Genomic DNA, 15,627 nt, shown 5'->3' with positions numbered 1-15,627 from the left:
AATCAATCGTCAGTAAAGAGACCAGTTGTTTCATACCACATTATAGTTTTACATGTGTAAATGCAACACATTTTCCCCATGGGGACAATAAAGTCAGTGAAGTCAATTGTAGTAGGATGTTTCTTACCTCGACTGAAACAGTGGTCTGAGGCACTTGGGTGTACTGGGGGATGTAGGTTCCTTGCATAGATGTGTTTGCAGGCATATACTAAAATAGAGAGGAGGAAACTGTTAGAACGTAATCATCAGGGGCACAACTTCCACTGGGGACGGGGACGGGACATGTCCCCCCACCCACATTCTGAAATTGCATTTGTTTTATCATTGGAATGTGATACAAAATGAGGCAGCGTTGTGCTTTAGGACCATGTGGACGCCTCCAAGCGGCCGGGTAGGCTGTTTGGAGTGTTTATCCGACTGGATAAAAAAATAGAGAGAGAAAAAAAATTGATTATGCCCCCCCCACTTCTTAAACCAAAGTTGCGCCCCTGGTAATCATTCTAGAATTGTATTCACATTTGTCTCTTTTCTGAGTAAAACTATCTTCATTGAGGGATAGAAAGTGGCATAATGGATGGCACTGACAACACAATGTCTTTGTCCAAAGTATCTACTGTATGTCTAGACAGTAGTGTTCCGTTGGGACTGACCGTGCCACTGCTGCCCATAGAGAGGTGGCTGAGCTGCTGTGTGAGAGGCCCCATCATAGGGGTTGGCTGGATGGACATGGTATGGTCCATGCCTGGCGTCAGGACTTGGCCCTACGGACACACACACACACACACACAGAGTTAACATTCACATAGACAAACAAAAATGCACGTATGCATGTATGCACATACACACACAATTGTTTGTCACGCAGCTCAAACATTGAGTGCAAACATCACACAGTGTCGGTATGTTTATGTTTAACAGGTGTTTCTCTCAGACACAGAAAGTGAGAGACAGGAAGATCACACTGATTCACTAATAGGCAGTAACAGACCCACAATAGCAGTGGGTAAAACTCACTGAGGGCTGCATGAGGTACGACTGATGATGATGCATCCAGGACTGTGGACTGTGGATCTGCAGCGGAGAAAAAAAGACAGACACACAACATAAGATATGTGCTCTCTGCAAATGTTCAGAATTAAGCAATAAGGGCCGAAGGGCTGTGGTATATGGCCAATATACCACGGCTAAGGGCTGTTCTTAGGCGCAACGCGGAGTGCCTGGACACAGCCATTGGCCGTGGCATTATTGGCCATGCACCACAAACCCCCGAAGGGCCTTATTGCTGTTAGAAACTGGTTACCAATGTAATTAGAGCAGTAAAAACAAGCATTTTGTCATACCCGTGGCATACAGTCTGATATACCACGGCAGTCAGCCAATCAGCATTCAGGGCTCGAACCCGCCCAGTTTATAACAATAAATAAATCCTCTGTACACAGTAATATATCCACAGAAATACAACAGACGGACCTGGTAGGTATTAACAGGAGAGTGCATGTAGGGGATGAGGGATGTCTGAGCGATCATTCTGTTAGGGGCCATACTGTAGGGAGAGGAGTAGAACCTGCAGACACACAGAGAGAGAAGAAGAAGAAGAAGAAGAAACCCATCACGTCCCTGCTGTACATATGTCCAGGATCATCTCATTGAGGTTTTAACACCTTTGATCAAACCGACAGCGTCGCGGCGCAAAATGGTACGCGGCATCATCTGGCTGTGTGCGCGACAAAAGTTTGGCATTCGCCTTCTGCTACCATTTCTGTCAAGCCGCATACGCCTACAGTTTGACGCACCACACGGCGCGCACCGCCACTGTCTCCGCAACGCTGCAAGGCGTTGGAACGGTGTACCAAAATGCAATGACTGCCGTCGGTGTGGTGGAGGCGTTGGTGGAGTATTCGCTCACCCGTTCTGTAAGGCTGTGGTGGGGTCATAGGTCAGTGTCAGTCCTCCCTGTGGTCAAACACATTCAGATACAATGCAGTAAGCACACATACAGTAATACATGCGTTTGAATGAGAAATATCTAACCAGAAAGAAATTGAGACAAAAAATCCCGCTTGAGCTTTAAAGTAACTGTCTCACTTTTAAAAGTCCTATACTCGTATTTGTGGCCAAAGCATAAATTGGAGAGAAAACACTTCAAACTTGTATCTCAAACCGACCATTTAAAAAATGCTTGCTATTTCCTTGTAGAAGATGAAGCAACACAGTTACTTTAATGTCACTGTACTTAAAAACAGTTGAAAGTACCTGAATAGCCTTGGTGAAATGGCAACAAGAAAGACTACAGGGAAGATGGCAGACTGTTGACTGTCTGAATGATAACTCACCGTTTCCCCATCTGTTGTCCAGGGACGGCCATTCTGCAGGTACTTTCCCTGGCTCTGTCTCTTCTTCTGTCCTCCGTCTGCAAACTTACACAACAGGGGTTCCAAGGGCACTGGGAGGAGAGGAGAAGAAGAGGGTTGAGTGACTGTGGAGCACTGAAGGGGTATAATCTGTGTGTTTATACTGTATATTATACATTATAAACTGGGTGGTTCGAGCCCTGAACGCTGATTGGCTGGCAGCTGTGGTATATCAGACCGTATACCACAGGTATGACAAAACAGTTATTTTTACTGCTCTAATTACTTTGGCAAACAATTTATAATAGCAGTAAGGCACCTCTGGAGTTTGTGATATATGGCCAATATACCACGGCTAAGGGCTGTGTCCAGGCACTCGGCATTGTGTCGTGCTTAAGAACAGCCCTTAGCCGTGGTATATTGGCCATATACCACCGGGCCTTATTGCTTAATTAAAATATGATAGTGAACCAAGATACTGTGGAAGATCTAGCCTTTCTGTTGCTCCTGACCCTTTCAACCAAGGCATCATACAGAATAAACTTTGTTCTCAAAAGAAATTGAAAACATGATGAGATAAAGATGACTCACCAGGTACTCCAGGTGGAGTCTTGATATATTTGCCATTGAAATGTTGAATGATAGTCTCACATTTCTCTGTTGACTCCATCCTGCAAATAAAACTTGATTTACAGGATGCTGTACGATCCCCAGTAACCAGCAGAGGGCTCAGCAGACAGGTGAGTTTACCAGGGGCACGTCAAGCAGGACACAATGTTTTGGAACGCTCAGAGAGAAATAGGCTATGTAGAACAAACATGCCTCTCTAACATACAGAATCACATCACCTCTATTCATGGCATTTCTATCTGCAATGTTCGACAACATTTGGCAACTGAATATGACCCTGGCAAGCTAGCCATGCCTTGACAAAGCCAAGATATATATGATCATAACATTGCATTTGTCAATAAATGTTTAAGTGTGGAGATACAGTGGGGCAAAAAAAGTATTTAGTCAGCCACCAATTGTGCAAGTTCTCCCACTTAGAAAGATGAGAGAGGCCTGTAATTTTCATCATAGGTACACTTCAACTATGACAAACAAAATGAGAAAAAAAAAATCCAGAAAATCACATTGTAGGATTTTTAATGAATTTATTTGCAAATTATGGTGGAAAATAAGTATTTGGTCACCTACAAACAAGCAATATTTCTGGCTCTCACAGACCTGTAACTTCTTCTTTAAGAGGCTCCTCTGTCCTCCACTCGTTACTTGTATTAATGGCACCTGTTTGAACTTGTTATCAGTATAAAAGACACCTGTCCACAACCTCAAACAGTCACACTCCAAACTCCACTATGGCCAAGACCAAAGAGCTGTCAAAGGACACCAGAAACAAAATTGTAGACCTGCACCAGGCTGGGAAGACTGACTCTGCAATAGGTAAGCAGCTTGGTTTGAAGAAATCAACTGTGGGAGCAATTATTAGGAAATGGAAGACATACAAGACCACTGATAATCTCCCTCGATCTGGGGCTCCACGCAAGATCTCACCCCGTGGGGTCAAAATGATCACAAGAACGGTGAGCAAAAATCCCAGAACCACACGGGGGGGACCTAGTGAATGACCCGCAGAGAGCTGGGACCAAAGTAACAAATGCTACCATCAGTAACACACTACGCCGCCAGGGACTCAAATCCTGCAGTGCCAGACGTGTCCCCCTGCTGAAGCCAGTACATGTCCAGGACCGTCTGAAGTTTGCTAGAGAGCATTTGGATGATCCAGAAGAAGATTGGGAGAATGTCATATGGTCAGATGAAACCAAAATATAACTTTTTGGTAAAAACTCAACTCGTCGTGTTTGGAGGACAAAGAATGCTGAGTTGCATCCAAAGAACACCATACCTACTGTGAAGCATGGGGGTGGAAACATCATGCTTTGGTGCTGTTTTTCTGCAAAGGGACCAGGACGACTGATCCGTGTAAAGGAAAGAATGAATGGGGCCATGTATCGTGAGATTTTGAGTGAAAACTTCCTTCCATCAGCAAGGGCATTGAAGATGAAACGTGGCTGGGTCTTTCAGCATGACAATGATCCCAAACACACCGCCCGGGCAACGAAGGAGTGGCTTCGTAAGAAGCATTTCAAGGTCCTGGAGTGACCTAGCCAGTCTCCAGATCTCAACCCCATAGAAAATCTTTGGAGGGAGTTGAAAGTCCGTGTTGCCCAGCAACAGCCCCAAAACATCACTGCTCTAGAGGAGATCTGCATGGAGGAATGAGCCAAAATACCAGCAATAGTGTGTGAAAACCTTGTGAAGACTTACAGAAAACGTTTGACCTCTGTCATTGCCAACAAAGGTTATATAACAAAGTATTGAGATAAACTTTTGTTATTGACCAAATACTTATTTTCCACCATAATTTGCAAATAAATTAATTAATAATCCTACAATGTGATTTTCTGGATTTTTTTTCTCGTTTTGTCTGTCATAGTTGAAGTGTACCTATGATGAAAATTACAGGCCTCTCTCATCTTTTTAAGTGGGAGAACTTGCACAATTGGTGGCACAATTGGTGGCTGACTAAATACTTTTTTGCCCCACTGTTTACATGATACAGTACGCAGGAATCTATTTTTTGCATTTCCTAAAGTAGCTGTGACCTAAGACTTTATTTCAGAGGTGTCAAAGTTGGTTACCTGGCAAAGCCCACTCCTCTGCTGGTGCCGTTGGCGTCTCTGAGGATGCGTGTAGAGATGACCTGACTGAAGGGCTTCAGTATATTCTCCAGCTCCTGCTCATCCATGGACACAGGCAGGTTGGAGATGTACATGTTAGTGGGGTCCTGCTCCTGTTGCTGTGGAGGGAGGGAGGGAGGGAGGGAGGGAGGGAGGGAGAAATACAAGGTTAAATTTGCTCGTCCATAGACACAGGCAGGTTGGAGAAGCACAGGTTAGTGGGGTCCTGCTCCCGTTGCTGGATCACAGACAGGGAGAAGAGAAAGAGCGGCCTTTAACAACATACACACTTGCCTTTCTAAGCTTGACGACGTTTTGAGGAGGCTGTGGAGTGGAAAGAAGGGCACTGGAGATGTAGAGGAAAACTATTCTAGGGAGAATGTTCTTTTAATGTTACCTGTAACATTCCCTTAATGTTTGAGTGTCCAGTTTTCCGTAAGTTAGGGGAACATTTTGCATCTATGTTAGCAAAATCCTTCTGAGAATCTTTTTTGGGCATGGTTTGGTGTTAGAGTTAGGAAAACAGTCTCTTAATGTCAAACAGAACATACACCAACCAAATGTTATTTATCACATGCGCCGAATACAACAGGTGTCGACTTGAGCGTGAAATGAGCCCTTTCCCAACAATGCAGAGTTAAAAATATATATTTTTAAAATGGAAATAGTAACACAATAAAATAACAATAACAAGACTGTATTCAAGGAGTATTGGTACCGAGTCTATGTGCAGGGGTATGGGGTACTTGAGATAATTCAGGTAATGTGTACATGTAGGTAGGGGTAACGAGGCAATCAGGATAGATAATATACAGAGTAGCAGATAGATATATACAGTATGTGAAAGGTGTGAAAGTGTGTCTATGTGTGTGTGGCATCAATATGCATGTGTGTGTGTTTGTTTTGTGTGTGTGAGCGTATGTAGCCTATGTGTGTGTTGGAGTGTCATTGTAGTATGTCTGAGTGTGTGGGTAGAGTCCAGTGAGTGTGCATAGAGCCGGTGCAAGAGGGCCAGTGCAGATAAAAAGGGGGTCAATGCAAATAGTCAGGGTAGCCATTTGATTAACTGTTCAGTAGTCTTATGGTTTGGCGGTAGAACCTGCTCAGGAGTCTTTTGGTCCCAGACTTGGCGCTCCGGTACCACTTTCCGTGTGGTAGCAGAGAGTACAGTCTATGACCAGGGTGGCTGGAGTGGTTAACACTTTTTAGGGCCTTCTTCTGACACCGCCTGGTATAGAGGTCCTGGATGGCAGGTAGCTCGACCCCAGGGATGTACTGGGCTGTTCTCATTACCCTCTGTAGCGCCTTATGGTCGGATGCCAAGCAGTTGCCATACCAAGCGGTGATGCAGCAAGTCAAGAAGCTCTCAATGGTGCAGCTATATAACTTTTTGAGGATCTGAGGGCCCATGCAAAATCTTTTCAGCTTCCTGTGGGGGAAGAGATGTTGTTGTGCCCTCTTCACGACTGTGTTGGTGTGTTTGGACCATGATAGGTCCTTAGTGATGTGGACACCGAGGAACTGGAAGCTTTCAACCCACTCCACTACAGCTCTGTCGATGTGAATGGGGACGTACTCTGCCTTCCATTTCCTGTAGTCCATGATCAGCTCATTTGTCTTGCTGACATTGAGGTAGAGGTTGTTGTCCTGGCACCACACTGCCAGGTCTCTGACCTACTCCCTATAGGCTGTCTCATCATCGTCAGTGATCGGGCTTACCACCGTCGTGTCATCTGGAAACTTAATGATGGTGTTGGAGTCGTGCGAGCCCACACAGTCATTGGTGAACAGGAGGGGACTAAGCATGCACCCCTGAGGGGCCCCCATGTTGAGGGTCAGCATAGCGAATGTGTTGTTGCCTAAACTCACTACCTGGGGGCAGCCCGTCAGGAATTCCAGGATCCAGTTGCAGAGGTAGGTGTTCAGTCCCAGGGTCCTTAGCTTAGTGATGAGCTTGGAGGGCACTATGGTGTTGAACGCTGAGCTGTAGTCAATGAACAGCTTTCCAGGCCGGAAAGGGCAGTGTGGAGTGCAATAGCGATTGCATCATTTGTGGATCTGTTGGGGCGGTATGTGAATTGTAGTGGGTCCAGGGTATCCTGGAGGATGGTGTTGATGTGAGCCATGACCAGCCTTTAAAAGCATTTTATGGCTACATATGTGAGTGCTACGGGGCGATAATCATTTAGAGAGGTTACCTGGGCGTTCTTTGGCACAGGGACTATGGTGGTCTGCCTGAAACGTTACAGACTGGGTCAGGGAGAGGTTGAAAATGTCAGTGTAGACACTTGCCAGCTGGTCAGCATATGCTCTAAGTACGCTTCCTGATAATCCATCTGGCCTTGCGGCCTTGTGAATGTTGTTTAAAGGTCTTCCTCTCCCGAGCTTTCACTGGCCTCCAGCACACACACACACACACATACTTACACACACACACACTGCAGACTTTGGACTGATCAGAATTTTAGGTAGGCTAATTAACTTGTGAAGCTTATTATGTGAGCTTCATCAGAAGCACTTAAATTAACTGGTATACGACTACTATTTATTGAATTTATCTCAGACTTTTGTAGCCTACTGGACTCAGAAAGCTACTCTCTCAAGTTGTCTTGTTGGGGCGAGTGACTCTTTGAACTTACAATGGCCGTTATAGTCGTTATATCTATTTCTTGTGCTCTATGCTATTTGCCTCATGACTCCTGCGTGCTTTGTTGACTATGAACGTGCTTGTTTACCCAACTGTGGGACAGACTATGTTTGTTCCCACACTAGGGACTCTGACTCTCTATTGGTTCGACAGACTCTCGGCCTCCCATCCTATTCTGACCACCTCTCGCCGGCTTTGTATTCATGTTATCTGATGACATTCTGTACAATATAATCTTGTTGCCATCTGATGCACATTCAAATGTCATCAAAAATGAACACTGCAGAGCTCGCCCCTCTGCCGTGCCCTGATTTTATTACTGCTGATGATATCTGGAAATGTGCATGCACACCCTGGGCCATCTACTGTTGCTATCCCCAATCTGACTTGTGCTCTGATATCTGTTCCTCATATTTCTGCTCTCGTAAAAGTCTGGGTTTTCTGCACGTTAACACTAGAATCTTATTACCTAAAATGGATCCATTGAAAGTGTGGGTTCACAGCTCCAATCCAGATGTGTTGGTCATTACTGAGACGTGGTTAAGAAAGTGTGTTTTGAACACTGATGTTAACCTTTCTGGTTATAACCTTTTTTGGCAAGACAGATCTTCCAAATGTGGTGGAGTAGCAATCTTTACCAAGGAACACCTTCAGTGCTCGGTTGTCTCTACCAAGTCTGTCCCCAAACTACTTGATCTGCTGGTTTTAAGCATTACACTTTCAAATAGCTTCTTGTTGACTGTTGCTGGGTGTCATTGTCCACCATCAACACCGGCCTGTGCTCTACCTTCCCTAAACTCTCCCCTGGCCCCTTACACTATGTCTGAATTTGTCCTAAACTGGAACCTCCTTAAACCACCTGACCAAGCCCTAAAACAATGGGACTCCCTAAATCTTTCCCAGATTATTACCAATCCCACAAGGCATGACTCCAAACACCCAGAAAAGCCTACTCTCCTTGATGTTATCCTCACAAATAGTCCTGATAGGTATCAGTCTGGTGTTTTCTCTAATGACTTTAGTGATCACTGTTTTACAGCCTGTGTTCGTAATGGCTGCTCACTGAAACGACCTGTCCTGATTTGTCATACACGCTTGCTAAAAAACTTTAATGAGCAAGCCTTCCTTCATGACCTGGCCTCTGTAAAATGGTATAGAATCAGCTTGATCCCCTCTGTCAAACACGCTTAGACCTTCTTTTTTGACATTTTCAGTGGTATTGTTGACAAACACGCCCAATAAAGAAAATTTGAATTAAATTTGGTTCAGCCCCTGGTAAGACCATGATCTGACAGAGATACTCCACCTCAAGAATTCCATTTGGAGAAAGGCTCGGCACACACATACTCAGGCTGACTGGCTGTCGTTCAGGAAAATGAGAAATACGTGCACTCAGACTATCTGGAAGGCCTTAGTTAGTTACTTTAAGGAGCAGTTCTCTCTCTGTGGGTCTAACCCCAAGAAGTTCTGGAAAACGGTTAAAGACCTGGAGAATAAACCCTCCTCCTCGCAGCTGCCCATGTCCCTTAATGTTGATGATGTGGTTGTTACTGACAAGGAGCTCTTTAATCACAACTTCATTAAGTCAGGATTCCTGTTTGACTCAACCATGCCTCATTGCCCGTCCAACATTTCCTCATCTTCCACCCCTTCTAATGCGATTAGCCCCAATTCTCTACAAAGTTTCTCCCTGCAGGAAGTCATTGAGTCTGAGACGTTAAAGGAGCGCCTTAAACTTGACCCCCAAAAAACATCTGGCTCAATTGGTTTAGACACTTTGTTTTTTAAGGTTGCAGCCTCTATCATCGCCAAGCCTATCTCTGACCTTTTTAACCTGTCTCTCCTCTCTGGGGAGATCCCTTTGCTTGGAAGGCAGCCACGTGTGTCCTTTATTTAGAGAGGGAGATTAAGCTGATCTTAACTGTGTTGAAAAACTAGTAAATAATCAACTGACTCACTTTCTTGATGTCTATAGTATTCTCTCTGGTATGCAATCTGGTTTCCGCTCAGGTTATGGATGTGTCACTGCGACCTTAAAGGTTCTAAATGACGTCACAATTGCCCTTGATTCTAAGCAATGTTGTGCTGCTATTTTTATTGACTTGGCAAAAGCTTTTGATACAGTAGACCGTTCCATTCTTGTGGGCCGGCTAAGGAGTATTGGTGTCTCTGAGGGGTCTTTGGCCTGGTTTGCGAACTACCTCTCTCAAATAGTGCAGTATATAAAGTCAGAACATCTGCTGTCTCAGCCACTGCCTGTCACCAAGGGAGTACCCCAAGGCTCGAACATAGGCCCCACGCTCTTCTCAATTTACATCAACAACATAGCTCAGGCAGTAGGAATCTCTCTCATCCATGTATATGCAGATTAAACAGTCTTATACTCAGCTGGCCCCTCCCTGGATTTTGTGTTAAACGCTCTACAACAAAGCTTTCTTAGTGTCCAACAAGCTTTCTCTGCCTTTAACCCTGTTCTGAACACCTCTAAAACAAAGGTCATGTGGTTTGGTAAGAAGAAAGCCCTCTCCCCACCGGTGTGATTCCTATCTCTGAGGGTTTAGAGCTTGAGGTAGTCACCTCATACAAGTACCTGGGAGTATGGCTAGACGGTACACTGTCCTTCTCTAAGCACACATCAAAGCTGCAGGATAAGGTTAAATCTAGACTTGGTTTCCTCTATCGTAATCACTCCTTTTTCACCCAGCTGACAAACTACCCTGATTCAGATGACCATCCTACCCATGCTAGATTACGGAGATGTAATTTATAGACGGGCAAGTAAAGGTGCTCTTCAGTAGCTAGATGTTCTTTACCATTCGGCCATCAGATTTGCCACCAATGCTCCTTATAGGACACATCACTGCACTCTATACTTCTCTGTAAACTGGTCTCTGTATACCTGTTGCAAGACCCACTGGTTGATGCTTATTTATAAAATCCTCTTATGCTTCACTCCCCCCTATCTGAGATACCTACTGCAGCCCTCAACCTCCACATACAACACCCGTTCTGCCAGTCACATTCTGTTAAAGGTCCCCCAAAGCACACACATCCCTGGGTCGCTCCTCTTTTCAGTTTGCTGCAGCTAGCGACTGGAACGAGCTGCAAAAAACACTCAAACTGGACAGTTTTATCTCCGTCTCTTCATTCAAAGACTCAATCATGGACACTCTTAATGACAATTGTGGCTGCTTTGCGAGATGTATTGTTGTCTCTAACTTCTTGCCTTTGTGCTGTTGTCTGTGCCCAATAATGTTTGTACCATGTTTTGTACTGCTACCATGTTGTGCTGCGGCCATGTTGTGTTGCTACCATGCTGTGTTGCTGCCATGTTATGATGTTGTCTTAGGTCTCTCTTTATGTAGTATTGCGGTGTCTCTCTTGTCGTGATGTGTGTTTTGTCCTATATATATATTTTTTATCCTAGCCCCGTCCCTGCAAGAGGCCTTTTGCCTTTTGGTAGGCTGTCATTGTAAATAAGAATTTGTTCTTAACGGACTTGCCTAGTTAAATAAAGATTAAATTAAAACAATTAAAAGACAAATTGGCTACGGAGAGTGTGATCACACAGTAGTCCGGAACAGCTGGTGTTCTCATGCATGGTTCAGTGTTGCTAGCCTCGAAGCAAGCATAGAAGGAATTTAGTTCATCTGGTAGGCTTGTGTCACTGGGCAGCTTGCAGCTGGATTTCCCTTTGTAATCCGTGTTCGATTTATATTGTCCTTGTTCAGCCATGACTCGGAGATTCATAGGATATTATTAGGATATTACAGTTGCTCATCACAGGAACATTCCTATGAAAATGCTAGTTAATGACCTAATGAGACTCGTGGGACACGTTCTCTCAAGTTGTGGGAACGTTTGTTGTTAGCTGGGAGTCTGGCTGGACTTCTCTCTCTACTCCTCTCTTTGCCTTCCTTTCTCTCTGTCTCACTCCCTCTCTCTCTTTGCCTCACTCCCTCACTCGCTCTCTCTGTCTCTCAAGTCCGTCTCTCTCAAGTCCCCCCCCCCCCTTCAACACTTTATTAGACAGCCAGTCACTGAGAGAGAAGAAGACAGGCCCATTGTGTGAGACTAGCTGTGTTAACAGCACTGCGGGTTCATGCGTCAGTGAAGTAATGTGATATCACAGAATAGTTACAATTCAATGGGCTCTGAGTCTCTACGATAATTGGGTGATCTTTGTGGAGAATTATACACTGTGTGAGGGCAGATTTGGACAGAGACTTTTGGAAATCATTCTGATTCATTCCTATGGTTCCACGCACCATCATATTCCCAATGGGGCTCTGACCAGGGCATGACCAAATATGTCAGTCACATGCATAATCCTGACCTTGAATTCATATGCAGGCATCAGTAAAATTATGCAGCTGTGACAAATACGATCTGAAGCTCAAAGTAGTCCTTCCCAAGTAGGAATGCTTGGATGATGTCATATTCTTTTGATTCATTCGATAGATCTTCCACTTCTACTCAGTAAACTACCTGCCTGCCCAAACAAATTTAATTGAAATAACAGCAAAGTAAGATACTTGTATGATAGCGTATCTGAATTTCAACCATAACTGTTTTGCATATTCATTAGTGTGCAGATGTGATTAAAAAGCTGTAAAATGCATTTGATATTCATCTCAAGCTCATGAATTATGCATAGTGTAATCACTGCGACCTGCAGTGAAGGTGATTTGTCTCTCCCCGAGGAACACACACACACACACATACACACACACACACACACACACACACACACACACACACACACACACACACACACACACACCTCTCATCAACAACAACCAACACCAAATCAACACTTTGCAAGCACACACACACACTATTCCAACCATCACAGACACACACACCCAACACCACTGAGAACCCAACTATTTTAGACAACGTTCCCTTCGAGGCAATCTGCAGTTCAAACAATAACAAAGCAGTTTGGTAAACAGCTGAGGGATGGGGCTGGAGAAATATAACCCCTCTCAAATTCATAGAGGTATGGATGCAAGGACTGACCATCCATGATATCCAAAATATTGTTTTAATCATGTTTTGAGGCTTGGTTTACAATTGCATTGTTTACAAACAATTGTGTAAACAAGCTTATATTATTGGTTGTGATGGGGGTACGACAGTCTCAAAAGGTCATTAACTGATGTTTTCATAGGAACGTTCCTGTGATGTGCAAGGAATGTTTCCAAGAGACCATTCCCTTAATGTAACATAGAACATACCCAGAAGCTGTTTCCCATGTTCTCAGAACTTAAGATATTCATGTTCTAGACACGGTTCATGGGAACGTTGAGAGAACGTTTGTGTCCCAACAAAAATTACACATCACGTCTTGTTACAGGGCCAATCAAGGTCCTGATTGGTGAACCACTGATCCGTTCCCCTCTGAGTCGGTTGAAAAGGTTAGGGATACTCACACACACGGTGCTTTTATTATACACTGAGTGTACAAAACATTAGGAACACCTTCCTAATATAGAGTTGCACCCCCTACTTTTTTCCCACAGAACAGCCTCAATTCTTTGGGGCGAGGACTCTACAAGGTGTGGAAAGCGTTCCCCAGGGATGCTGGCCCATGTTGAATCCAATGCTTCCCACGGTTGTGTCATGTTGGCTGCATGTCATTCGGGTGGTGGACCATTCTTGATACACGCGGGAAACTGTTGTGCGAGAAAAACTCGGCAGCTTTGCCGTTCTTGACACACTCAAACCGGTGTGCCTGGCACCTACTACCATACCCTGTTCAAAGGCACTTAAATATTTTGTCTTGCCCATTCACCCTCTGAATGGCACCCACACAATCCATGTCTCAATTGTCTTAAGGCTTAAAAATCTTTCTTTAACATGTCTCCTCCCCTTCATCTACACTGATTGAAGTGGATTCAACTGGTGACATCACCTGGTTAGTCTATGTTATGGAAAAAGCAGGTGTTCCTAATTGTTTGTTCACTCAGTGTACACATTTTTAAACTTACATATGTGACATACATGATTATATTGTGCACGTTCATTTATACAGTAATTATTATTCATCATATCCTCACCTGGGATTTGCACTCACAACCTCCTGGTTCATGGTATGCCGATCTTCCTACTACACGACCATGTCCATGGCAGGTACCACTTAATCTGACAGTCCTCATCAGTGACTTGATTGACTTATTTCAACAATTTAAGGGTTTTCAGTATAGTTGTCTGATGTTGGTGGGGCATATTAACCTGTTTTAATTGTACTCCTGAATCACCATGATCAATACAAGTTTTTCTTGAATGTACTTTTAACAGAGCTTTCCATATCTCCCTCACTAACTTTTAAGCACCAGCTGTCAGAGCAGCTCACAGATCACTGCACCTGTACATAGCCCATCTGCAAATAGCCCATCCAACTACCTCATCCCCATACTGTTATTTCTTATTTCTTTTTTTGCTCCTTTGCACCCCAGTATCTCTACTTGCGCATTCATATTTTGCACATCTATCACTCCAGTGTTTAATTGCTAAATTGTAATTATTTCACCACTAAGGCCTATTTATTGCCTTACCTCCCTTATCTTATCATTTACACACACTGTAAATATACTTTTTCTCTATTGCATTATTGACTGTATGTTTGTTTATTCCATGTGTAAGTATTTGTTGTTGTTTGTGTCGCACTACTTTGCTTTATCTTGGCCAGGTCGCAGTTGTAAATGAGAACTTGTTCTCAACTGGCCTACATGGTTAAATAAAGGTGTTCTCAACTGGCCTACCTGGTTAAATAAAAGGTGAAATAAATAAATAAATAAATAAATACTTCAAAGTACATTCACCCTACTGCTTACACCTATAGTTACTGTATACAGTGCCTTGCGAAAGTATTCGGCCCCCTTGAACTTTGTGACCTTTTGCCACATTTCAGGCTTCCAACATAAATATATAAAACTGTATTTTTTTGTGAAGAATCAACAACAAGTGGGACACAATCATGAAGTGGAACGACATTTATTGGATATTTCAAACTTTTTTAACAAATCAAAAACTGAAAAATTGGTCGTGCAAAATTATTCAGCCCCTTTACTTTCAGTGCAGCAAACTCTCTCCAGAAGTTCAGTGAGGATCTCTGAATGATCCAATGTTGACCTAAATGACTAATGATGATAAATACAATCCACCTGTGTGTAATCAAGTCTCCGTATAAATGCACCTGCACTGTGATAGTCTCAGAGGTCTGTTAAAAGCGCAGAGAGCATCATGAAGAACAAGGAACACACCAGGCAGGTCCGAGATACTGTTGTGAAGAAGTTTAAAGCCAGATTTGGATACAAAAAGATTTCCCAAGCTTTAAACATCCCAAGGAGCACTGTGCAAGCGATAATATTGAAATGGAAGGAGTATCAGACCACTGCAAATCTACCAAGACCTGGCCGTCCCTCTAAACTTTCAGCTCATACAAGGAGAAGACTGATCAGAGATGCAGCCAAGAGGCCCATGATCACTCTGGATGAACTGCAGAGATCTACAGCTGAGGTGGGAAACTCTGTCCATAGGACAACAATCAGTCGTATATTGCACAAATCTGGCCTTTATGGAAGAGTGGCAAGAAGAAAGCCATTTCTTAAAGATATCCATAAAAAGTGTTGTTTAAAGTTTGCCACAAGCCACCTGGGAGACACACCAAACATGTGGAAGAAGGTGCTCTGGTCAGATGAAACCAAAATTGAACTTTTTGGCAACAATGCAAAACGTTATGTTTGGCATAAAAGCAACACAGCTGAACACACCATCCCCACTGTCAAACATGGTGGTGGCAGCATCATGGTTTGGGCCTGCTTTTCTTCAGCAGGGACAGGGAAGATGGTTAAAATTGATGGGAAGATGGATGGAGCCA

The 15,627-nt window shown here is 43.8% G+C and overlaps 1 protein-coding gene across 1 annotated transcript in view; it reads right to left on the bottom strand.

The window, feature by feature from the left end:
- LOC139368426 (RNA-binding motif, single-stranded-interacting protein 2-like) overlaps positions 1-15,627 on the bottom strand; it is a 36,767-nt gene that overhangs the window by 3,577 nt on the left and 17,563 nt on the right. The window contains exons 5-12 of the mRNA XM_071107303.1: positions 5,057-5,214; positions 2,943-3,022; positions 2,334-2,443; positions 1,907-1,953; positions 1,471-1,564; positions 1,015-1,071; positions 651-761; positions 128-208 (exon numbers count right to left, since the gene is read on the bottom strand). Coding sequence (XP_070963404.1) covers positions 128-208; positions 651-761; positions 1,015-1,071; positions 1,471-1,564; positions 1,907-1,953; positions 2,334-2,443; positions 2,943-3,022; positions 5,057-5,214 — 738 coding nt within the window. The remainder of the gene's footprint in view (positions 1-127; positions 209-650; positions 762-1,014; positions 1,072-1,470; positions 1,565-1,906; positions 1,954-2,333; positions 2,444-2,942; positions 3,023-5,056; positions 5,215-15,627) is intronic.

The sequence above is a fragment of the Oncorhynchus clarkii genome, chromosome 16 (assembly GCF_045791955.1).
Source record: "Oncorhynchus clarkii lewisi isolate Uvic-CL-2024 chromosome 16, UVic_Ocla_1.0, whole genome shotgun sequence".
Lineage (NCBI taxonomy): Eukaryota > Metazoa > Chordata > Actinopteri > Salmoniformes > Salmonidae > Oncorhynchus > Oncorhynchus clarkii.
The sequence above is the reverse complement of the archived record's forward strand: the minus strand, read 5'-3'. Positions and strand labels throughout refer to the sequence as shown.